At 37.8% G+C, this 27,138-nt stretch overlaps 1 protein-coding gene across 1 annotated transcript; it reads left to right on the forward strand.

Annotated features, from left to right (window-relative positions):
- The first annotated feature begins 1,163 nt into the window (after nucleotides 1–1,163).
- On the forward strand, nucleotides 1,164–27,138 carry LOC131153059 (transcription factor SRM1). Its single transcript, XM_058105088.1, has 2 exons — nucleotides 1,164–2,506; nucleotides 26,310–27,138. Exons 1-2 carry the CDS (start codon nucleotides 2,127–2,129, stop codon nucleotides 26,812–26,814), a joined length of 885 nt encoding a protein of 294 aa, XP_057961071.1. The 5' UTR covers nucleotides 1,164–2,126; the 3' UTR covers nucleotides 26,815–27,138.

The following is a 27,138-nucleotide window of genomic DNA, read 5'->3' on the forward strand; positions in this document are numbered from 1 at the left end:
GTTTTTAATTTGTATTAGTTTTATAAATGTTAACAAAATAGGTTGCTGATTTCTAGTTTTAGTTTTTGTTTCATATTTTTGGTTTTAGTTTTTGGTTTTCGTTTTTCAAATTTTTGATGTGATACCAAATGACCCCTAACTTTCTAGAACCTGCCCAACCCACCTAATTCGACCAATATGAATCAAGCCAACTTGAAAAATCGATTTTGAATGGTTTATGGGTCGACGAGCGGTTTTTCATTTTACATAGCCCCAATTGAATGGGTTGTTTTGCTAGTTTAGTGTCTTACCAACCCGAGTTGTCTCTAGTAATAATGATAAATGAAAGAATGCATAGGGTGGAGAGTGAGATTGACGTTTTATATTTTTGGTTTTGTTTATATATATAAATATATATTAGTGATGTTTATGATTCTTTTGGAAGACGTACGATGGATTTTTTTTTTTAAATAATGGACGTATTTTGTATTTTATGATTTAATATCAGGTGTAATATTTCTTTAATTACTTTCAAAACCTTGTTTAATTTGTGTTAGCAATGCAAATTACAAATTATAAAGTACTTATTATGCTACTATTTTTTATTTTAATGAGAAACCTACTAATGTAATATATTTAACTTATGAAGCTAGTAATGTAGTATTTTTAACATAACATATGTCTATTATGTTGAGTAAAATTCTATACACACATTCTTATACATTTTTTTTTCTTTTTTACTTTATCTTTAATCAAGGAAACGCCAACCTAACCCAACTCACCCGATAAATAAATTTATTCAAATTAAGTCAACTTGCATCTTCAAGGATTTGATTTGGAAATGACACTATATCAAACTAATAAGGTTGGATTAGTTAGAATTTTAGGTCCAAATTCCATTCATAAACACCCCTAATCAAAAGATTAAAAAAAAATGTAACATTCCCCTAGGTGTTGGATTAGGTGGCAGGGAATTTGCGGTGGGCTGCTTGACAGTATAAGTTCGGGTTCAATTTTTGCCTCGCGAAGTAAAAATCTGAATTTATCTTGGCTGTGAGGCCAGACAACATGTGCGGCAAAAAAAAAAATAAAAAATAAAAATGTAACATTATAATTATAATCCGCAAAAGTATATGACCATTTTAACCCTTTGTATATTCTCTCTCACAGAAACAGAGTCCAGTGTGGCGGATGCGGATAGGTGATGTTCGCTGGCGACATTGAAAGAGTTTCTAACTTGCACGAAACCAAAACCCAGGTTTACAACAATACACGCACAGAGATTTTTTTTAATTTCAGTTTTCATCCTCTTCTCTTTTTTCCAGCAACTGCAAAAGGTTATTTCATCATCCGACATCTCTCTCTGTCTCTCTTTTGGCTGTCTGTATTGAGATATTTCTAGCTCTGGAGGATTTATAATCTGTCATATTATAAATGGGAGTTCCAGTCTCTTACTCTCGTCTCAGCCTCACAAGTTGGAGGCATTCGCAATCCCAGCTGTCGTATTACATGCAAGTGGTTGTTGCGATGGGACCAACCCCACCCCTACTGCAATTCTTGTGGGCTGCACTCCCTTGATTTTTCAGGATAACCCATCAACGTCATCCTTAATTTCAATGCCTACCCTCCTGTAAATTCCGCACTCTTTCCGGGTTTTTTTTCTTCCCAAAGCTTGTTCTTTTCCATGGCTCTTTTTGGGGTTTATCAGATTCTGGGCACTCCTAATTCGTTTGCGTTCACAGTGAGGTTTTGATTCGCAATCAGCTTCTTCTTCTTCTTCTTCTTCTTCTTCTTCTTCTTCTTTTCCTGTAATTTTAATTGAAGGTGGTCTCTCCTGCACCTCTCTTTTCTTCCGTTTCTTGCTCTTCCTGCTTCCGAGTGCGCCGCACCGACTTCAAGAAATTCCAATCTGCTAATTAAATAGTTGTTGTTTATAGCTGTAGATCCAACTTCAAAGGACTAAATTTGAAAAGAAAGAGAAAAAAAAAATCCATGGTTTTAGTTATTGATAGTCGTATATTTTAGAGTACTTTGCTAGATCTCTCTCTCTCTCTCTCTCTCTCTCTCTCTCTCTCTCTCTGTGCGTGTGTCTGTGTATTGTTGTGTGCGAAACCCTTTATAGTAGATTCCAACGAAGCCTAGATAACATGGATGAAATGGGCAGTAGCTCTTCCTGGAGTAGAGAGCAGGATAAAGCGTTTGAGGATGCCCTGGCAACTTACCCTGAGGATTCTTCAGATCGATGGGAAAAGATTGCAGCTGATGTGCCGGGAAAAACCTTAGGGGAGGTTAAACTTCACTATGAACTCTTGGTTGAAGATGTTAACCAGATTGAGTCTGGTTGTGTGCCTCTGCCTATCTATAATTCTACGTCAGAGGGTTCGACGGGCCATGTTGGTGATGAAGGAGCTGGTAAAAAGGGCAGCCATTATAGCCACTTCAACAGTGATTCCAATCACGGAGGGAAGGGTTCAAGGTCAGATCAAGAGCGGCGCAAGGGAATTGCTTGGACAGAGGATGAGCACAGGTTATTTTGTTACACTTAATTTATTTTCTTTTACAATGTCTGTCCTCGATTTAGAAATCATACCAATTTTTTTCTTTGTGCCCCAACTCATGGTATAATGCTGCGCCTAATCATCGTTGCTTGAGGTTGTTATGCTTTGATATAGGTGCTAATAATTGTTGCTTAAGATGTTTTTATTTTGTGCATGGCTTCTTTCAAGTTAGTACTGGTAGAATATACTTGTCTACCTATTAGCATTTGGGAGGGTCAGCTCAACAGTCATTGAGCCAATGAAAGAGATGAGCTAGGTGAGAATAGAGAGAATTTGAATTTAAGATAAATGTTCTCACACGTCCCAAGAATGCTATCGGTTTGTAAATCACGCTTATTTCAGGGAGGAAAGGCTTTAAATTATTTATGCTGTTTGTAGTTTTATTTTTTCCTGAAATCTTAGTAATTTAATTTCTTATTTGAAGGGAAGATTAACATAATAATTTCCCATTTCTGTATAAAATTTTGTTGTTCGCTTGCCATTATTCTTTTAATCACATTTGTTTGGAATAGTATATTGCTTTAGAAATATTTGTCGGGTAGTTAAGGGTCTATACTTTAAACGCATGCACGCACACTAGCTGTGGGCACACACTATTGTGTGTATATGCTACAGTCCCAGACATACTTCTATTTTAGGAGAGATGATGGGGTGTGGGGGAGATAATGGGAGTTACAGAAGTATTTTAGAAATTTATAATAAATTTTTTTTTGTTAAATTACTTATGCATCTAGTTAATGTTGCTCTTGAAAAATAACTTTGTATTATTGAGGTCATTGAAGGAATAATGAGGATTAAAAATGTTGATTGAAAATTGTTAAAGCTTGATATAAATTGTTGGCCCACAGCCTAACAACTTAAGCTTTGGATTAAATATTATGTTATTTAAGTTAAAATTATTTATTGTCTGTCGGCATTTTTTATGCCAAAAGGAATGATTTTTTTAGAAGGAACTTGGAAAGTATAAAAAACCCTAAAGATGGCTAGTTGCTGCTTGGTGGTCTCGACTGAACTGTCCTACATGGGAGTGGATGTGAGGTTTAGAACTCTGACATCAGGTTAAGCTTCAGCAACATGGGATCAGTAGTTTTTTCTTTATTTATTATTATTATTTTTTAATAAAAAATTCAAGGTTAAATTTGGGAATTCAATTCAAGGCAAGAGCTTTTTAAAAGATGTAATTGTTGAATCTTGTAATAAGTTTGTGACACATAGGCTTCCAACCTTGAATTATCTTTTCAAGTGTGACAATTTCCATTTTTCAACTTTATTGGAATTGGGAATCTTGAGGGGAAAAGCATTAGTTGTCGATGATATTTGCAGAAGAAAAAAGGGCAGCCCATTGCATAAAGCTTCCATGTATGCGGGGTCTGGGGAAGGGGCGGACCACGATGATATTTGTATGTCAATTGAAAATGGACAATATAAGTTACAAGTTGAATGGCTCATGGATAATTGTTCCCTGCTCTTGTTGGGTGATTGTAAAATTTGGTCGAGTTTTCATTAACAATGGAAGTTAGATTCTTATTATCGTAGCTATAAATCGAGAACTTTAGATTCTTATTATCGTAGCTATAGCTTTTGAAATTATGATTTTTTTTTCCATTTGGAAATTCTGGTTATTTTAGAAGTTTACTTAGTCTATTTCGTGTATTTTAAGTGCTTTGGAATTATTTTGTAATTATCTGTTTTAGTTGTAATGTTGGGTGTGCAAGTACTTTGTTTATTGTATTAGAAGGTTAAATATTTGAATTTCAAACTGGTTTTCCTGTTCCCTTTCTCTCTATCTCTCTCTCTCTCTCTCTCTCTCTCTCTCTACTCTTTTGCTTCCTCACGCATATTTTTTTCTGTTCTGTTTCTATTGCTTTTTGTTCCGCATCACATTGCCCCTCCAACTGGATTCTTTGGAATAATTTGTTATTTTTGGTGAGAATTGGGGTTGTCCCTTCTATGGAGGTTTCTGCATAAATTATGGAGGGAATTTGGTAAGGGGAAGGAAAGGAAGGATTTGTGGAGGTGCTGGTTAAGGCTATCATTTGGTGTATTTGGAGAGAAATGCAATAATTCTTAAGGGTGCGGCTAGTTCCTTTAATTTGCTTTGGAGTGAAGTCATGTTTCTTGTGACGCTATGGTTTTTGGTGAATGTTTTCTTTTGGCATGTATCTTTGGATGATTTGCTATGGTTTTGGATTGCTTTGCTCCATTAAAGCTTATATGCATATATATATATATATATATATATATATTATCATCTTGCTGTTTTCCTTTTTGTATTGGGAGTATATCTTGTTCTTCCTACTTCTGTTGTCCTCTTTTTGTTGTATTTTTTTCCTCCTCTAATACAATTCTTTGTTTATCAAAAAAAAATGATAGAGAGAAACATTTGTGCCCTAGGGTGTGCTGCCAACGAGATCTTAAAAAAAAAAAAAAAAATTGTGCAAGCTTGCAAAAGCTGTTTGTAAAGATTGCTGCACTACTACTCAAGAAGCTGCAGAGCGAAGATCTTTTGATTACTGTTTGCGCAAGTTTCAAACCTTATGGGTGCCAACCTACTTCCATGCTTCTAATCTTGATCTCCAGACCATAAATCTACTCACAACCTAAAGACCTCAAGCCCCCTACAAATTGCAAGTAAAGGTTTCCTCAACCATCCCACCAAGGGGAGTGGCAAATCTGAAGCCTCCTGTTAGAGGTCCTATTTGGAAAGCTCAAACTCATGGAAAATAAGATGGAGTACTGCAAATCAACTTGTGAGAGAAAGAGAGTGAAAAGTTGAAGTTTCTTTTGACTGGAGAACCTACCAAATAGTTAGGTCTCCCATTCTATTTATAATATATCTCAAAGAGGGGAGTGATACATTGTGTGGTAATAAGGGTACTATATGCATGTATATCATATGCTCCTAGCTTGTATGACTCTCCAAGGTTTTACAGGCAACCGACAAGGATTTACTTTAAGTGATATTAATACGTAATACGGGCGGTTGTATTGACCTTTTTGCACAAGCTTTTTCTGAACAAAATGCCTAAATGTTCTGCCCTCTCATGAAAAGCTGGATATGAAGCAATATGAACAACAACTTGATTATCACATGTCAACTCATATTCTTAACCAAATCAATTCAGGCAGTATAGATCAGTTCCTATACTCAGACTCTGCACTTGACCATCCAATCATAGTTTTCTTATTCTTCAGAGACACAAAGTTGCCATCAGCAGACAAAGAGCATTCAGTCATAGATTTTTTTGTCAAAAGGGTGGTCTAGCCCAATCTGCATGTGTGTATAACTAAACCTGAGTGTGACCCTGATCTTGATAGAAAAGACCTCTTCCAAGCACCTTTGACAAGATATGGATGACAATATTCCAGTAACTAAGGAACTAACTCTCAACATTCATTGCGAAGGAGATATCTTGCTGAGTGATTGCACTATAAAACTTTCTAACAATTCTTGACAATCGTTCACAATCAGCTGACAATTCATACTAGAATTACTTTACTGTTAATCAAGAGGGTTAAATCCACCCAATAACCTTGTCTTATCTAGCAGATCAAGAAGAATTTTCTTTTGTGTGACAAGACAATCCTCAAATGAGGTCTCTATAGCTGTCAAGTATTTCAATGTTCTTAGATCATCAATCAAGAACTTGATATGCAAAAATTGCTTCTAATGTTCTATATTTTGACTGCCATAACCTTTGTTTACAATATCAACCACGTAAAGAATAAGTAGAATTTTATTTGCACCAGTATGACGACATAGAATATAGAATGATCTGCTGCACATCTTTGAAGATCAACAATAGTCACTACTGCACTGAGTCAACCAGACCATGCTCTAGGAGACTGCTTCAAGCAAGATTTTTTCAACTACTTATCATCCCTGACTTCCTTGAGCAACAAACTCGAAAGGTTGTTCAAGGTTAACAAGAATATTAGTATGCAGGGAGGCATTCTTAACATTGAACTAGTATAAAGGCTGATGAATTGTAGTAGCTAAAGAGAAAAAACTGATGCATGGAAGTGAGTTTAGCCAGATAAGAGAACATGCCCAAATAATATAAACCATACATGTAAGTGTGACCTTGAGGCTTTCTGCCACTAGTCTAGCCTTCAAGTGAGCAATTGGCTGAGACAAGCTGGTCATCTAAGACTCTAGCTCCATGATATAATGCTTTAGATATAGCTCAACTACACCCCACTTTCATGATCAAGGGTAACCTAGTGAATAAATGGGTTTTGAGAAAGGTTAGGTGTTATTCATAGCGCCACCTTTGTACCTTGACTCAGAATTGGAACAACCTAGTGCAATGATAAGGTTAGGTGTTGTTCTTGAGGCCACCTTTTTCACCCTGATCCAAAACTTGGTTTAGACTTTTCCCAAGTCTTTGTTTTGGAGCAGGGAACATGAATCCCCTTTACCTGCATTTTGGCATATAAGGTGGAGAATATGGCTTCTAGCACACCTTTTTCATGCTGACGTGTTCCTTGGGATTGAAATTGAGAATAGGCCTTCTCCATTTCTTTCAACCTTTAATGTCTTAGATAGCATTTTTCATCCTCTTATGAGCTCCAGAGCTTAAGAATAAGGCTTCAACAAAACTCGTGCATTTGCTTGGAGGTAGGAAATGGGAATATAGATCTTTGTCAATCCCTTTTATCTTGATGTACAACTTGTGAATTTGCAGATTCACTTTTAGGTTGCATTTGGTTCACAGAATGCCTATTCCTAGGAGTAGATTAGTTATAATAGGTTTGTTACGATTAGTTATACAAAAAATTATAGGGTTATGATAAAGCAAATAACAAAGTGAAAGATTTTATGAATCCATAACAAGAAATAAATGAGGAATAACTATTCTCAAATTTCACCATGGGAATGTCTATTCCTTTCTTATTAAATGTTGGATGAAATAATAAGGAATATTTAAGGAATAACTATCACTTCTATTCCTAAATTTCTCACTGCATTCCATCTTATTCCAAGGAATAGTTATTCTGCAAACCAAATGGAACCTTAGCATAGGACAAGAAAAGAACTTGGCTGAGAATTGGTGGAGATGTTCATTGGAATAATATAGCAATCCTGAATACATAGAATGAATATACAGGGGCAACCCTTTTACCATGAAAAAGATCTTGATTATTCATGACGCCTCCTTTTCCCCCCTGGCACAAGCTTGGTTTAGAGTTTTCCCAAGTCTTCTTTTGGAGTAGGGACCATATATCCCATTTATCCCTTATTTGGGATTTAAGCCGGAGGGCAGGGCTTCACTTACACCAAATATTGAATCTTGTCCCAAACCAAAGTCCACAAAGTCTTCTTCCCCTTGAATATAAGAGTGTTCCTTTCCATCCAAACACCCCACAACACAGCATACGACCCACATCTCCAAAGGAATGGGTTATCTTTACTCATTTTGTCCTTCCAAACTCTGAAAAAGAAATGACCAACATATCCTCCCTCGAACCTTGGACAAACCCAGCTTTCCCCAATAAAAGCAATAAATAGCCTATTTCAAATTGTCAAGGAGAAAACATTGTAACAATAAATGAGAGGCAATTTCAGAACCATCAAAACAAAGAAACACGCATCTACGGATAAAGCCTTAGAACCTACAATGGATTGTTGGTGTTAACTCTATTAAGAACAACCAACTAGATAAAAGGCTTAATTTTAGGGGAAATTTGGACTTCCAAATACTATGATAGAAAAAATCAGTTCCTTCAAAGAAAGATTTGCAAGAGAAATCCCCTGAAGAGTCCAACATACACTTTGTCACATCCTCCCTATTAATTCAATGTCCAAGCTATTACCTTGAAGATCTTTTAGCTTATAAGTTCCAGCGTTGATTATCCCAGCTATCTAAGAGGGTCCTTTCCAATTTGGTGAGAGCTTATCCATATTTGATCGTTTCTTTTTAAGTTTTGCATAAGCCTCTGTGCACTCTTGAAAGAAGATCTTAGTTGGCTGTGCAATAAGCATTGTTTAGGTTAGCCTTGATTGCATTCGTAAATTTGCTATCTCAACTAGAGCCACCCATAAGCCATGTTGGGAGTCTACACGTCATTCTATTAGCCTAAAGTATCCTTTGTGGCACGCTTGCGATTTCACAAACTGGATTAGGTAATCTGATTTGTCAACTCAGCCTAACAATCCCTATGCGGTTTCAACTACTATGATCCATAATTTGATTGCAGATGGCCTCCTCAGTAATCTGACATAAAGGTTTTGCTTCCACCTATTTGGCGAAGTATTCTACTACATCTTCAAGAACTTCTGTCTTACCAACCTTTGAAGGAAGTCCTAGTATATCCGTCTGATGTAGGAAGAGAAGCGGCTAATTGGATGGACCATTTCAACCCAATTTGGAGGCCTATGTCAAAGAATAGGGTGAATGGTTTATTGTGTCCGAAACCTTAATGTGTTTAGTTAGTTAGTTGTTCAAGTATGTGTGTGTAGTTTGCTTGTATTAGGACTATTTATTTTGGGGGCTTGTTTGTAGTAATTGTATATTTTAGGGGTAAGTTTGTAATGTAATGTAGTTTTAGGGGTATGTGTGTAATTTCATGTGTTTTTAGAGGCTTTCTTATAAATAGTGTCTTGAGTCCATGATGTAGGCAGTTATGAATTTGAATTGTTGAATTGAACGTGAGTAACCCTGGTATCTCCTTTCTCCTTCCTTCCCTTTCCTTCCTCTCTTCTATTTCTTCTAAATTCTACCATGGCTGCAGAACCTTGATGCTGCCCCTGCATCATTTGGTATCGAAGCCCAACTACGATCTCTTTCTTCCATTTCAATCCTCCATCTTTTTCTTTCAATCTTCTTCTACCCCCTCTGCTTCTCTTCTTCCTCTTCCCCACCTCCCTCTTCTGCTGTTTCTTCTCCTTCTCTTCTTCTTCTTTCCTTCTCCTCCTCTGGTCTGTAACTTCTCCCTCCTTCTCTGCTGTTGCTTCTTATTTCTTCTCTTCTTGTTCTCTGGTTTTCTGCTCTGTCTCTGTTCTGTTCTCTCACTCTCTGCTCTGCTTTTACCCTCCCTTCTCTTTTCTGTCTCTCTCTTCTTCTTCTTCTTCTTCTCCTTCTACATTCTTCCGTATTGTCTGTTCCTTTCTCTATTTTCCTTCCATCATTTTCTCTCTCTGATTCTTCTCTGTTCTGAAATTTCAGTCAAAAAAAAAAAAAAAAAAAAAAGAGAGAGAGAAAACCAAAATGCAGTTCTGCAGTTTCTGAACTTTTTCTGAAGTTACAATTGTGTCCCATTTTTCAAAACCCTGATTTCAGCCTAGATTCTGTAACACCACCCATATCACCAAAAACAGAAATCCCCGAAACCTTTTCCCTCTAAATTTCATCATCAACTGACTAGCCGTGAAGCCCCACATGCCACCTGAAATTCTCCAGCTGTGGCGCCCTTCAAAATCCACCATGCAGGAGTTGTTTTTTCTTTTTGACACACCACCACCATTTTACTCACCACCCTTCAATCTACCACTCACCAGAAAATCATTGCTGGAAAGTTGCTGCCGGCGACTCATGTGCCCCACACGCCAGCAACTGCGAGTGGGATTCTGCCAGACTCCCCTCCTGCTGCCAGAATCGCAAGAAATTGGTTCCAAACTACGAGAAATTGGTGTTTTCTCCACGATTTTTTTATATGTAGCATGGTATTTTGATCACTGATGACATACTACAAGCAAACACGATAATTTTGGCACAAAGCCCTGAAATTGCCGCTGCCTGCATAAAAAAAAATCAGGTCTTTTGCTGCATTTGTGAGTTTTGCTAGTGAATTTGTTTTGTTTCTGCGTGATACTGAAGATTAAAGGTGAGTTGAAGATTGTTCTTAAATAATTGAAAGTGAAGTTTTTGATTTGCTTCATATAATTGCATCATGGTGACCAGTGTTGAATTGTTTGCAAAGGTGGAGTTGTTATCTGGTAGGGTACAAAATATGAACATGCTTTGGAGACTATTACTCGTGCTTTGAATAGGGTAACAACTGAAATCGCAGCCTTAGGTAAATGTCCATGGAATTTCCTACCAAACAAGATGGTGGAAAATAGCTGCTGTCCCTCATGCTTTTGAGTTGTGTGAAGGCCGAAATATTCATTTGAGTAAGGGAATTAAACAAGTCTCAGATTTTAATGGTGATGATTCTCCTGATGAATTTGTTGATTGGGTTTATTCTTTGGAGTACTATTTCCAATGGTATGACATGAATGAGGTTAGAAAGTTGTACTTTGCTGAATCAAAATTGAAGGGAACTGCTTGAATTTAGTGGATTAAACAAATGGAGATCTTTAGAAGAAGGAGATTTGGTGAGATTACAATGTGGGACGAAATAAGTCGAACTATGCAAGAGAAATTTGTGCCTCTCAATTATAAACAGCGTGTTCATCTCCAACACTTTGATTTGAAGCAAGAAGAAATGACAGTTATGGAGTACAAAAGTAGATTCTATCATTTGGATACTCGTGCCGATATAGAATGAAAAGAGGAAGTTATGATAGCTTTGTACAGAAAAGGGTCAAGGCCGGCTGTTGCCTCCAAACTTGCTGCATGCCATCTCATTACAATTGGGGATGCAACACAGTTTGCCACTCAGATTGAGGACATGCTATGCAATCTTCCTAGAGCTACATCAGCACTTCGGTTTGAGAAGAGTACTAGTGGAGTTGTATGAGAGAAGACAGTTGAGCAATTGAGTAAAGGTGCTCAGACTAATACCTCTTGGAAGACTCCTGAGCATTCTGGAACAACTTCTAAGAGCCAACCAGCACTCATATGCTTTAAATGTCAAGGTTTTGGACATCGAGCTGCACAATGTCCTAACAAATTGATGGCTGTTGCAGAAAAAGAAGAAGAAGATGATGATGATGATACTCAGGTAGTTGAAGCTGAAACAGAAATTCCAAGTGGCTTAGATGATGGTGGCAATTTGAAAACTTGTTTAGTGCTTCGACATATGCTCTCTTCCCACAAGTTTAAAGAGATAGAAGATTGGAGGCAGACCAACATCTTTCAAACTCAAGTGATATGCCAAAAACAGCCTTGTACATTGGTTATTGATCCTGATTGTTGCACAAATGTAGTTTCTGAAGAAGCTTTGAAGAGGTTAAATTTGGAAGTTGAGCCTTATCCCAAACCATACAAAATTGCTTGGGTGAATAATACTAACTTGAAGGTCAATGATCGCTGCTTACTTACCTTCAAGATTGGTTCCATTATGGAGACATTACAATGTGATATCCTTCCTCTCAAAATTTGTCATATCCTTTTGGGCCAACCATGTTATTTGATAGGAAGGTGAAGCATGATGGACATGAGAATTCTTATTCCCTCTCCATTGACAACAAGAAGTATAAGTTGATGCCATCACGAATTCTTTCACTCACCAAGTTGAAGCATACTACTGGTTCCTTTCTTATGAAATGAGATGACTGTATTCATGTTGATGGACTTCTTGGTACTTTGCCCAACGAGACGGAGTCAAGTTCTTTTCAAAAGGAGGGAATTAATGTAGGACGAGAAGCGGCTATTTGGATGATTCATTCCACCCAATTAGGAGGTCTATGTCAAAGAATAGGGTGAATGATTTATTGGGTCTGAAACCCAAATGTGCTTAGTTAGTTAGTTGTTTAAGTATGTGTGTGTAGTTTGCTTGTATTAGGATTGTTTATGTTGGGGGCTTGTTTGTAGTAATTGTGTATTCTAGGGGTATGTTTGTAATGTAATGTAGTTTTAGGGGTATGTGTGTAATTTCATGTGTTTAGAGGCCTTCTTATATATAGCGTGTGAAAGCCATGATGTAGGCAGTTGTTAACAAATTTGATTTGTTGAATTGAACGTGAGTTTTCCCCTGGTATCTCCTATCTCCTCCCTTCTCCTTTCTTCCTCTCTTCTATTTCTTTTAAATTCTCCCATGGCTGCAGAACCTTGATGCTTCCCCTGCATCACTGCCCCCTCTAAATGAAAGGCCACTGACCAGCCATTGGTGTCAATGCAGCAGCTAGCTCCTTAGGTTCAGGTGAAGTCCTCCGCTTTCCATTGGACTTTTTTTAACCATGAACCCATTCACCAGCCAGTTAGGATAATGCACCTTTCTGGTAAACTCAGCTTTTAAAACTTTTCCATTTCACTAATGGCGTGGATCTTGTCTTGTGCATGCTTTCTTCTACCAAATAGGCCAGAATTTTGGATCTACTCTAAACTTGTGCACCTTAACCTCTGAGTCCATGCTCAGGATATCTGTGGCTGACAACATGAACATGCTGGCTTTTGCCCTCAGAACTAGGTCGACTTTGATCTTGATGGCTCTTGAAGCTTGGAATTGATTTGGAATGCTTAATTTTCCTCACTTGGGCACCGATCCTATTTCTGCCAACTCCTCCACTATCTGATTTGAGGAGGAACCAAGTTGTCCTCTCTGGCTAGATAACTAGAATAATGTGAAGAAACCCTTGCTTTAGCTTGATTGCATAGTTCTCACGTTCTCTATGCTCACAAATTTTCATTCTAAGAACCTAACTTCATTAAGTACTCAATCTCATTCATTATACCCTTGCAGTCTTATGGTCATGTTCTCAGTGAGATCAACAGTATTTATTCATATTCTTGCCTGGCAGATTTGCCCTTTATCTTTCCCAGCAATCAAACTTGATTGTTGTTCTAGATTTGCATCAGGATCTCCAACCAAGGAAGATTTAGGTGAGTCTAGTCTTGTTATAAAGTTGTATCGGTTCCCATTTCCTCTTCTTCCTCTCTATAGATCAGATATATCTATTAACCATGAAAGTAGATATGACAAGTCTTTGGTTGAAGATTTTGAAAAGGAGAAATTAAACTTCACGTATCTCATTCTAGCCATGTAATCAATCATCTTAATATCTTGGTTTAATACAGGAATTTGTAGGCTACCATGTTGAATCTCTGGGAATAATCACAGAGAGATTCTTGGAATGCTGGCCTCGTAGCCATCAGATCTAGTATTGATTAAACATGTTTCAAATGGTTCATATAATTGATCAAGATTACTGACATTAGGTACCATTCAGCACCATCTAAAGTTGCCCCTTTGAGTATTGCAGTGAAACATTGATGCATAATAGCATCCAAGATTTATGGAGCATCACGCTGATTTTGAAATTCTCCATGTTGGTAAGTTGGATCTTGCATGCCATCGTAACTCTTAACTGTCAATCTGAGACTGCCTGAATGTCTTCAGCAGCTCATCTAGCATACCTAGTGATGGGTAGCTAATATCAGTGGTTTGTTTCGCCAGCATGACTCACTTCTTATCATCCTTTGCTTCTTTCTTGGGCCTTTTTAACACATGATCAAAGAGTCCTGCCTGGCTCATGTTTTCGTAATCTAGGTTGCACCTCCGTGTATGGTGATCATACTTGTTGCAGTAGGACTGATGGCTATGATGTGATGGAGAACCACCGATGGAGAACTTTATATGTATATATTGTGCCCGAGATTTTTATTTAAGTTTGGGAAATTCTGGTTATCTTAGTATTTTTTGTTTTTAAGTACTTTCTGGTTATTTGTTTTAATTGGGGTTGTTTTGTAATTATGTGTATTAGTTGTATTATACTATTATTGGGTATATAAATACTTTCTTTGTATTGTATTAGAGACAGTTATCAGATTTGAAGCAAAATTCCAATTCACTTCCCTCCTTTTTTTTGTGCAGTCTTTCCCTCTCCTCTCCTCCTCCTCCCTCTTTCCTTTCTCTTTTTTGTTATGTTCTGTTCTGCTCCTCTGTTCTCTCTCTCTCTCTCTCTCTCTCTCTCTGTTCTTTTAACTCTTTCTATTACTGTTTCTGCATCTGTCCTACCACCTTTTCCCTTCTTAATTCTTCTTCATCTCTTCCTTCTAAGTTTCTCTTGCTCAATTCTCTATCTGTTTTTTATTTTTTCAGTTTCTTGTCCTACATCAATTTGGTGTTAGAGCAAATTCAATTTACCCACAATCTTCTGTCCTGCATCCATAACTGTCTGTTATCATTTCCTTCAAATAATCATCTGAAAATTTGAACCTTAACCGCCAAAATAACTGCAATTCCACTTCCAATTTCTGCCCACATTATCTTGGATCAGATACTTTCAACAATTTAGCAAAGAAATTAAGGAAAATTCAAAATTTGAAGCACTGTTCATCATCCACTTCTCTGGAAATTACAGTAGTGTCCCTGAAATTCAAAACACCAGTTTCCAGCTAGAATATTACAACACTTCCCTCACCATTAAAAATAGGAGCCCCTGAAACCCTATTCTCTGAAATTTCATTGGTGTCCATCCACCAGTGAGACCCCATGTGCCGACTGCCAGCCAAACATCTCCCGGCCAACCACCATTCAAAATCACACACTTTGTGGAAACATTATCAAATTGATTGTGTGAATAGGGGGGAAAGGAAAATCAGAAGATGGGATTAGATGAAAGAGAAGCTGAAGGCTCAATTCCTACCCTGGGATTTTGATCAAACCTTGGACCAAAGGGTTCAAAACTTGAGGCAGCATGAGAAGTCAGTCAAAGAATACACTCAAGAGTTTCATAGGCTTTTATTGAGGTGCAATCTTGCTGAAACTGTTGCTCAAATGGTTAGTTGCTATGTGAATGGTCTAAAAATGACCGTATAAGACCAAGTAAGCTTATAAAATGAGTGATGCCTATCAGCTTGCACTAAAAGTTGAATGACAAGACACCTGCAACATGCCTAAGAAGCTTGGGACAGAACACAGCAGTGGTGCATCAAGTAAGGTGGGTGGCAACACTGGAAGTGGTCAAACAGCTGTCCTATGCATGATAACCAACCAATCAGCAATAATAGTGGTAAAGCAGCCCAAGTAAACTAGGGGAAACAGTGGTCTAATGCTATAGATGCTTCATGCTTGGCCATAGGTCCAATGAGTGTCCAAAAAGGGCTGAAGGTAGAGTTAATCTTGCTGAGGATCCAGAGGCTGATGGTGAAGAGAATTTTGCAATTGTGGACCAAGAGCAGCAAGTGGAAGCTGAAAATGATGTGGCAGAAGAAGGGATTGAGTGTGACATCCTTGGTGAGGTTTTAGTCATTTGAAGGTCATTACTTTTCCCTCCAACCAGCAGTGACAGTTGGCTGCTTAAGAATATCTTGCGAACTGAATGTTTGGGTAATTGATAGTGGGAGCAGTGAGAATATAGTTTCTCAAGAGATGGTAGACAAGGATTTAAAACTGGAAGACATTCACAACAATACCGAATTCTGTGGTTCAAGAACGAAAATGAGGTAATTTTCTCTTAAGACGCCTCGTTAATTTCTCAATTGGTTTCTTTAATGAATATGTTTATTGTGATGTGGTTCCCAATCCCATGGATGCATGTCATATTCTTCTTGGGCAGCCTTGGCAATATAAGAGGGGCACAATCCATGATGGTATCAAGAGTAGTTATTTATTTTTTGTGAATGATGGTGAGAGAAACGAGAAGCTTGTGAAACTGATGAAGGATGATGTTGTTGAGAGGCAAGAAAATGGTTGTTCACTTGCTCCTTAAATAAAAGGGATGCTCAAGAAAGTAAGGAAAGTGGGCTAACTTATGTCCTCTTTCAAAAGGAAGAGAAGCTGCAGTTGGAGCTTCCAAATGGTGTCAAGGAGATTCTTAATAAGTTCAAAGATGTGATGCCAAATGTGTTTCCTGATGGAGTCCCTCCTATGAGGGATATACAAGATCAAATTGATCTTTTACTAGGTGCTACATTACCTAATTTGGCCCACTATCAAATGAGCCCAAAGGAGCATGAAGTACTTCAAAAGCAAGTTAGGGAACTTCTTATGTTAGCTTTGGTGCAATCCCAAGAGGGAGGGGAGGGGGGGGGGGTGAATTAGAGATTTAAAAATTCTTCCTAGGTTTGTCTAATCCAACAACAGTATAACTTAACCTAAGGTCATCTAAGTATTCCCCAATAACAGATAAATAATTGAGCAAATATTTAAACAATTAATCACAATCTTAGTGTTTCCCAAGCATTCACAGAATTTGAAAACATAAACAAATAACTGCGGAAAATTAAATAGTGCAGGGAAAGAGAATGACACTGGATATGTTATTGGGATTTGGCCAATTGTGCCTACGTCCCCGCCTCTAGCTCGCAAGCCCAAGGATTCCACTAATGCTCACTTAACGTGTGGAGCGGCACTGGTTACAATTAGGTCAATTAATAGGGTTGACCTCAACTTACACCTTACCAGGATGGTGCACCTAACTTTCCTAACCGGGTCGAAGCTAATCCGAGACTATTCCACAGGACTAGTTTCCCTCTTTAGGCCCATGCTTGGAATACAATCGAATTACAATACAAACCGTGTACAATATAATGCTTCTCCGATAAGCAGATATGTACCAATACAAATCAGTCAATGCACATCAATAACATAGGAATTGTAAGCTCAGTGATGTAATTTTGTGCAAGCAAACACTCAACAAGATGTGATAACTAGTATGCTCAGGAGTGTTCTAATCAAGCTATATCTTTGAAACAAGTTAAATTAAATCTCAATAATGAATCAGGGTTTCAACTAATTCAAATATTCAAACTAACTCAAAATATTTTTTTTCAATGAAAAAGGCACAAGAGTAGTTTGAAAATATTATAGTTTGTAAAAATTATTTGTACAACAAAATCAAAGCTATAGGAATCTTGCAATGACAATGCAAAGATCCTTAAGCTTGTTAGTTTATCCCAACACAAGATTTATAATGTTCAAATCTGTGGGATAAATTTAACTAAACTCCCTCAAAATCAATATCAAAAAACAATCAAGGCAATGGGAGTATTAGTAATATTTAACAAGCACTAGCACAATCAATATGCTCTCACAATATTAAAATGTATCAAGGGAATGAAGAAATGAGAGTATTTGTGCAAAATAGGATTTCAAAAATAGAGAGGATATTTGCTAATGATTTTTGCTAATCTATTACTAATCCTCACAAATGAGCTCATATATATAGACCAAGGCCTAATTATGACCGTTTAGGACATGTAGTACATTATTAGATTTGTTTAAATCAATTTAGAAAAATTAACCCTGTTTAACCCTTTAAACCACGGTAAATTATTAAGTAACCCGTGAGGTTTTGGGTGGCTAAACTATGGTTCGGTCGCCCGAATAGACTCAGCTAAAAAAACCATCTTTTAAGGTTCGGTTGCCCAAGTTCAAGCTCGGTTGGCTGAACAAAAGTCAGAAACTTTCTGTCCGCGGTTTGGGTGCTCGAAGCTAAGTTCGGTTAACCAAACTCAAGTGTTTGGTCGCCTAAGGCCTATTTTGAACTAAAATGTTCAGCAGCCTGAGTTGGTGAAAAATGCTCTGACATGGGTTCAGTTGCCCGAGAGCGATAGGATCATTTCTAGTTCGGTAGCCCGAAAATAGGTCAACTCGCCGACTTTCCAGCGGTTCGGGCGCCTGAGGTGTTTTGAACACCAAGGGTTCGGTCGCCCGATCTCTCACAATTTTGCCTATATGGTCTAATTCAATTTCAATTTGATCCCCTAATTGAGCAAGTTATTATGGGGATTGTTTGTGCATATGTGTAGGGACCTAAGGTCTTTTTTAAGGCTGTTTTGAGATAGTCCCAAAAATCCGGCGTCTATCCGAAGGGTGCCCTAAGGTCCTTTGGCTCCCTATGGTCAAACTATGGTCTTGTTGAACTTACAATTACCTACATGCATGACATACAGAGATTATTACAGACCAATATAGATTATTACAGACCAAATTTAAAACATAAATGTATTTACAATAAGAATCTTTTTCTTCTTTCTTCTGCTCTTCGGATTCTCCATGGAGTATGCTAGGAGTATGATCTTTAAGTCTTTCAGGCTTCCAACAATCCTTTCTCATGTGTGTGTACTGAATTAATGACCTATTCAAGTACTAGGCACACACATTAGTAATATGTAGTTTGTCATAATTAAAACCAGGGATCGGACTCAAAAAGTGAACATCTTAGAAAGAGATTTATTCAGGAAAGCCCAAGTCCTTGTGTCATGCTAGCTTTACTCACTCCCAAGATGGATGGAACTTGGAGAATGTATATGGAAAACAGGGCTATGAACTGCAGCCATAGAGATGAATTTCAAACTACAAAAATTTCAAAAATGGTTACTTGCAAAGGAGAAGATGTGGCGAAAAGGGCAATCAAGGTGCAGGAAATTAGATGAGAAAATGATAATCACTTCAGAATTCTAGTCATGTGGAAAGGAAAGTCTGACCATCAAAAGTATTAGATATTAAAATGGGAGCATATGCTGAATGATGTCAAGATGTGTGAACCAACTCTATACGAAAGTTGTTAATCAACATAGGTAGGTCAAGGAATATTAGGTTGGTGATTGGATGATGTTTTTCTTCAAAAAGAGAGATTTTCGTGCTTACCACAAGTTGAAAGGTTGAAAGATTTGTGCATAAATTTAGTGAAGTGCCTATGAAATTGAACTGTGTCATGGCTTGGATATATCACCAATCTTTAATGTGGCTGATTTGTACCTGTTCCTTGATGATATACGAAGTGTTGAGTGCAAGAACTTTAGCAAAGTCACTTCCAGCAAGGTAGACAAAAATTGAGGCTGTCATACATGTGCTGATGTGCAAGGGGTGTAGACTGGGGTTGGAATATATTTCAGATTCTTGGTAAAATAGGTTGGCAGACCTGATTATGACAATTCATGGATCCACAAGGAGTTCATGAAGATTGAACCTGCCATGTGTTGAGCAATTTGCATGGAGGTGAGCCCTTTCTAAGGGGGGAATGATGTAATCAACAACTTTATTTATTTTTCTGCTTATATCAAATGTTGCTATTTATGGATGCTAGGAGAATTTTTTGCAGTTTCTGAAATTTTGGGCTCATTTTGGTCAAATTAGCTTTGGGGTCTCTTTTGTAATATTCAAGCGGCAACTTTGTGGAAGGATTTATTTTTGGTGGGGCTGTAGAACACAAGTGGCTTTCAGAGGGGGTTATGAGCAAAATTAGAATTGGCTTCTCTTGGAAGCTTCAACCCTAGAATAGATAGGAGTCTTTAGCCACTTTTTTAGGAGGTATTTTGGCATTTTTTCTTTGAGAAGATTTTTCTCCAGAGCTCAGCTCAAGTCTAGCTAGGGTTTAAAGATTTAGAGGCTAGTGTTTTGAGGAGTCGATCCTGTGGTGCCTACTAGTACCTTCATTGCAGCTAAAGGTGCGAGTGGCTAGCAGAAATCCGTTGTTACTGGTACTAATTTGAAAATTAAGTTGTGTTTCCTAGAATTAGTCTTATTTGTTGAATTGAAATTAACAGCATTCGTATTTTCATTATTCTATGGATTTATTAGTTGCTTGGATCAAAGAAGGTTTGTGTAATACTACTCTAAACTCTCAGTTTTTATTTCTGAATTTTCCTTATATTCCTATGCCTTGATTTGCATCACTTTTCCTCCATTCATTTAGCATTTTCCTTTTTATAATAGTGTTGAATAGATTAGTTAACCATATACTTCCTATATCGCTTAAAAATTTCCAAACTTCAATTGGGATATTATCTTAAAGCGATCTTAACTTTAGTGATTCTAAGCGAACAGATCTCCTATTTTTAAGATTTTTCTCATTTGTCACTATTAGAGGTTCTTTTAGTGTTATTATTATTGAGTGTGTTAGTATGTTAATTATTGGGAGTTAGTAAGGGTATTATTGTCATTAGAATGTATTTAACTTGTATTATAAATAGAGGGAGAGACCTATTTTCAAGTTAGGTCATTCATTTTAATGAAAATCTCAACATGGTATCAGAGCATAATCCAATCTAAACCCTATTCTTCTCAGCCATCGCTAGAAAAGCCATTCCCGCAACTGTCCTTCCTAGATCCACTTGCACCCCACAAAACCAACCATATACCCAAACATAGAACCCGCTGAAGCCTAACCTTACAAAACCCCATCGCCAGAGGAGCTCCCACTGCCGCCACGCGCTAGCCAAATGCTGGCAGTGCCGACCCCATGCGCTAGCGTGTGAATGAGTTTTTGACCACCTTTTTCTTATTTTTTACCTTTGCCATGTTCTGATTCCTTTTGGAGTAAGCTGTTGGGCCTATTTTTTGCTAAAAAATCCAACCTTTTTCGACCATGCACTCGCGGTACTCTGTTAATCTCTGCTTGGGATTTGTGAAGGCTTCTTTGTGAGTTTTTTTGGAATAATGGCAGTGTTTGTATGTCCAGTTGTGAGGCTGTGGCAGTGCTAGATCTATTGGTGGGTCGTTCACCTCATTCGTGGTTGTGCCGGTGCTTTACATAGTTTGTGATTGTCTAGATTAATTTTGATTGTTCTTCTTGTTTGACATTGGTGTGGCTGCTGATTTGTGAGTGTCGGGATGGAATTTGTGAATCCCAAAAATTTGTTTCCTACATCGCTGCCACATATAACTATTCAAAAGTTGGATGAAAAGAACTATGTTCAATGGTCTAAAGTTGTTCGGGTTTATTTAGTTGGATTAGGAAAATCTGACCACTTCCTCCAATCTGATCCTTTTGATGAGAAGAGAAAAGAAGTGTGGGTTCAAGAAGATGCCTTGATCGTTTTCCTTTTATGGAATTCGATGGATCCCCGGATTGCACAGATGTGTATGCATCTTGATACGTGCAAGGAGATTTAGGATTATGTCAAACTTCTATACTTTAGTAACATTATACGTATGTATGATTTATCCTAGGAGTACTTTTAGTTACAACAAGGAGATAGGAGTATTTCAGATTATTTTGGAGAGATGAATCATATTCATGAGGAGCATAACGTTGTGCAACCTATAACTGCCAACGTTTGTGAGATACAGAAGCGGAGGGAGCAAATGACAGTCCTTCATGTTCTAGCGGGCTTGAGCTTTGAGGCCCCGATACTTAGTAGTGTTGATCTGCCATCATTTGTTGATGTTTATTCTCGTGTCCTTTGTGCTTGCTTTAGCATGCATTCTCCTGCTTTTGCATCTGGTTCTGAGAAGATAGCCTTTGCTACACAGGTTGATTCTAGTTCTCTACCAAAAAACTGCAAAAGTTATTGAGGTGGTTAGAGTGGTCGTGGAGGTAGAGATGGACAAGGTAGAGGTACTCCTTGCAAGTGCACTCATTGTGGATGGAGTAATCATACTATTGAGCAATGTTGGGATATCGACGGTAAACCTTTATGTGTTGCCAATGCAGCCACCACCGACCTCACACCTTTGGGGGTAGCCAATGCAGGCACCACCTCACCTTTGGGGCTGAGTGGGGGATACTATATTGTATCCATGTTAGAGGAAGAGTATTCCAAGTTCCAGCAGTATCAAGCGTCACAACAAGCTTTTCTTCCCATTGCATCTTTTGCCCAAATAGGTAATCCCACAGTATGCTTATCATTTAGTACTTCTTGTCTTAGTCCTTGTGTAATAGACTCCATTGCCACTGATTATATCATAGGTATACCTAGCTTCTTCTCCACTCTTTAGTATCTTGCAAATTTACCTTGTGTTGCTCTTGTTGATGGATCCACCACTGTATTCAAGGGAATTAGGACTGTAAATCCCACTTCTTCTATTTCTCTTCCTTTAGTTTTTTATATTGCTAAATTTCCTTTCACTCTTATGGTAGTTAGGAAGATTACTAAATCCATGAATTGTTCAGTGACATTCTTCCTTGATTCTGCGGTTATTTAGGATTTGAAGACGAGGAAGACAATTGGCGGAGGGCGGGAAGCCGGTGGACTATCACTTTGAGCCGCTATCTCCTTCTATTGCCTACACTGCTATTGCCACACCTTTCCAAATTCATTGTCACCTTGGTCATCCTTCACTAGAAAAGTTCAAATGTCTTGTCCCTAGTTTGAGTCCTGTTTCTAGTCTTTATTGTGAGTCTTGTCAGTTGGGAAAGCACTAGTGTGTCCCTTTCGCTTCTTGAGTCAATAAACGGGCTGCAAGCCCTTTTATGTTAGTTCATTTTGATGTTTGGGGTCCTAGTAAAGTTGTGTCCAAGTTGCGTTTCCGATACTTGTAGATGATTATTCAAGAATGACTTGGTTTTATTTAGTAAAAGATTGTTCTGAGTTATTTTGTGCCTTTTGTTCTGAAATAAAGACTTAATCTGGTTTGCCAATTCAAATACTTCGAAGTGATAATGCTAAATAATATTTTAGTGCACAATTCACTACTTATATGACTTAGTTTGGTATTGTCCATCAATCATCTTGTGCCCACATTCAATAAAATGGGGTTGCTGAGAGGAAAAATAGATGTATTCTTGAGATCATTCGCACCTTACTTTATCAAATGCACCTAAAATGTTTTGGAGTGATACTCTACTTACGGCTTGTTATCTGATTAACAAGATGCCATCCTCTGTTCTTACTAGTAAAATTCCCTACTCTGTTCTCTTTCCTATCTAACCTTTATTCTCTCTCTCCTTGTATATTTGGGTGTGTGTCCTTTGTTTATCAACTAACTACTAGGGTGGATAAGTTGGATCCTCATGCTATAAAATGTGTCTTTTTGGGCTACTCATATACTCAAAAGGGATATCATTGTTATAGTCTTGTATTGTATCGCTTCTTTGTTTCTGTCGATGTTACCTTCTTTGAGTCAACACCTTACTACACCCAGTCCTTGAGTGCTTTTGAGCTCAATAAGTCTTTTTCTTTGTCTAATCTTTTAGATTCTACTTTGCCGTCCTTGCCCAACCAACCATTTGAGCGTCCATGTAGTTCAAGTCCTTATTGTCTTGATCATTCTAATTTGTTGGTGTATTCATGATGGTAGCTCCAAGGAAGAGTCCCCTCTAGCTTCTACCACCAAGCCTTTGGTTTCCTCGTTAGATGATTATACTCCCTATGAAGTTGATCCTCCTATTGCTGTTTGGAAAGGTAAATGCACATGTGCTCAACACAATTCCAACTACGTTTGTTATGACTCCTTATCACCCTCCTATTATTGTTTTGTTACTGCTCTATCATCAACTACCCTTCCTAAACTTGTTTTAGAAGCCTTATACCATTCTTGGTGGAGGAATGCTTTAGTTGAAGAGATGAATGTTTTACATGACAATGGCACTTGGGACTTGATATCTCTTCCTCTTGATAAGTTTTTGGTTGATTGTTGCTGGGTTAACACTGTGAAAGTCAACCCTGATAGTTTTGTGGCTCGTCTAAAGGCCTATCTTGTTGCTAAGGGAAATACTCAAGTGTATGGTCTGGATTATTATGATACTTTTTCTCTAGTTGCCAAACTTACGTCTATTCATTTCCTTGGCTTCTAGTTGTCACTAGCCTTTGCATTAGTTAAATGTGAAGAATTCCTTTTTGCAAAGTGATGTTGAAGAGGAGATTTATATGGAGCAACCGCTTGGGTTTGTTGCTCAGGGGGAATCAGGGTTGGTGTGTCGGCTCAAAAAGGCGCTTTATGGTTTAAAACAGTCTCTCGAGGTGGAGGAATGCTATGGTTGAAGAGATGAATGCTTTATATGACAATGGCACTTAGGACTTGGTACCTCTTGCTCTTGACAAGTTTGTGGTTGGTTGTTGTTGGGTTTACATTGTGAAAGTCAGCCTTGATGGATTTGTTAGCTCAAGAAGGCTCTATATGGTTTAAAACAGTCTCCTAGATCATGGTATGGTCGTTTCAGTGCTGTAATACTTGAGTTTGGTCTTCGATTGTGTACAATGAATCATTTTGCGTTTTATTGTCATACTTCATTGGGTAGGATCCTTTTTGTTGTTTATGCAGATGATATTGTTATTATAGGTAATGATGATAAAGGTATTTAGAGTCTCAAACTTTTTCTATAGGCTAAGTTTCAAACCAAAGATTTGGGACTGTTGAAATGCTTCTTGGGTATAGAAGTATCTGGATCTCATTTGGGAACTGTTTTGTTATAAAGGAAGTATGTTTTTAATCTGTTGGATGAAACTAGATTGTTGGGATCTAAAAACCTGTTGATACACCCATTGATCCTAATAGCAAGTTAGTGTCGGATATGGGCAATTTGCTACCTAATCTTAGACAATACTGGAGACTTGTTGGAAAATTGAATTATCTCAGTCACTCGGCCGGATATATCTTTTGCTACATGCGTTAGTTTCTATATCCTTTGAGGACAAGTCATTGGGATGGAGTAATTTGCATCTTGAGATATCTCAAAGGTGCATCCAGGAGAGGTCTTTTATATTGTGATTAGGGTCACACTTATATCTATGGATATACAGATGCAGAGTGGGATGGGTTGCCTTTGGACCGAACATTCACAATCGGGTATTGTATCTTGGTTGGTGGTAATTTGGTTTTTTGGGAGAGTAAGAAACAAATTGTGGCGGCTAGGTCAAGTGCTGAATCATAATATAGAGCTATGATTCATACTACTTGTGAACTTGTCTGGTTGAAGAACATATTGGAAGAATTGGGTATTTCTCATTCTCAGCCTATGAAGTTGATGTGTGACAATCAAGCTGCTCTTGGTTGGTGGTAATTTGGTTTATTTGAAGAGTAAGAAACAAATTGTGGTGGCTAGGTCAAGTGCTGAATTATAATATAGAGTTATGACTCACGCTACTTGTGAACTTGTCTAGTTGGAGGGCATATTGGAAGAATTGGGTATTTCTCATTCTCGGCCATGAAGTTGATGTGTGACAATCAAACTGCTCTTCATATTGCCTCCAACTCGGTCTTCTATGAGTGGAAAAAACACATTGTAGTTGATTGCCACTTTGATTGGAAAAAACTTGTACAGAAGCTTATTACTACCGCTTATGTGATGTTTGAGATGCAATTTGCTGATTTGTTTACCAAAGCGTTTTTTTTTTCCCGCCACCCCGCGGGCGCCCGGGGGGGGGGGGGGTGCTCGTGTTAAATTTATTTGTAACAAGCTAGGAGCATGACATTTATATGCTCCAATGTGAGGGGGAGTGTTAAAGGTTATTTATGTCTTTTAGTATCATTGTTATTAAGTATGTTAGTATGTCAATTAGAGAGAGTTAGTCAGGGTATTATTGTCATTAGAATATATTTAATTTATATAATAAATAGAGGGAGTGACCTATCTTCAAAATCTATTAGAGTAAACAACCAAATTCAAGCTTCCAATTCAGTTTTCGGTAAACAACCTATTAGAGTAACTCCACTTTTTTTTTTTTTTTTTTTTTATGTTTTCGCCTTTAGTTAAGATATTATCATTCTCTTCCTTTATACGTTTTACATTACCTAAATAATTTAACTTTTTTTTTTTTTTCTGTAATTCTAGAAAATTTATATATATATATATATATATATATATATATATAATCTTTTTCCTTTTGTTTTTAATCTAGTATATAAAGTATCATAAACTTCATGTTTAGCTTCTCTAATGACCTTTTTTTGGATTTTTTTCTTGCCTAGTTATACTTTTCAAAGGTTTTCTATAATTTTACAATTTTGCCATGCTTTTTACCAGTTTCTTTTTGTTTTTATGGCATTTTACTCTAGGAACATGCATCCCATGTGCATTTGTAGCAATTGAAGTTCTAATGTGTCATTGTGTCATTGAAGCCTGTAGTTCTAGTCTACTGCAATTGTATGGATTTAATGTAGGAGGCATGATGCTGTGTTACCTGCATAGTAAACTAAAAAACAATTAACAATCTGTTCTGATGTTCTTGTCTTCAACTTTATATTCGAGTCCCTATTCTTAAAAAAAGCTTCTGTTTTCTTGATCGCTTTTATTGTAGTTTATATTTACTGTATCTGTGTCGTCTGATAGAACAGGTTGTTTCTTCTTGGTTTGGATAAATATGGGAAAGGAGATTGGCGGAGTATATCCCGAAACTTTGTAGTGACAAGGACACCTACCCAGGTGGCGAGCCATGCACAGAAGTACTTCATTCGTTTAAACTCTATGAACAAGGATAGGAGGCGATCCAGCATCCATGATATCACAAGTGTTAACAATGGAGACATCGCAGCACCACAAGGGCCCATCACTGGTCAAACAAATGGTTTGGTGGCAGGAGGTTGCTCTGGCAAATCAACAAAACAGGCCTCCCAAACCCCAGCTGGGACACCTGGAGTCGGCATGTATGGTGCTACAACCATCGGGCAACCGGTTGGAGGACACCTTGTTTCAGCGGTGGGCACTCCGGTAAATCTTCCTTCCCCGACCCACATGGCATACGGTGTCAGAGCTCCAGTTCCAGGCCCAGTAGTTCCTGGTGCCCCTGTGAACATGGGTGCCATGGCATATCCAATGCCTCACCCATCTGCTCATAGGTAAACATGCCTCTCTTTAAGTTTCGACATCTTGTACAAAAGTCATTACCCATTCCCTTATAATATGTATATTTGGTTAATGGGTGCATCCCAAGTTGAGGCAGCATGAGTGTACTTGTTGGCGAGCACTGTTTTCTGGTGTGGGAGTCCATCAGTTTGCTCATCAATTTTTAATAAGTGGGGAGAGAAACCATGTTCGTCTGTATTGTATAGGGCAGGTCTTGATGCGGCATTAGTTGTAGAGGGACATTAAATTCCTAGTTTGGCAATCTTCACTGCAAATAATTAGACTTAATTTGATGATGTTGAAATTCTGCGTTCCATGGTA

This window comes from Malania oleifera, chromosome 4, assembly GCF_029873635.1.
Source record: "Malania oleifera isolate guangnan ecotype guangnan chromosome 4, ASM2987363v1, whole genome shotgun sequence".
Lineage (NCBI taxonomy): Eukaryota > Viridiplantae > Streptophyta > Magnoliopsida > Santalales > Ximeniaceae > Malania > Malania oleifera.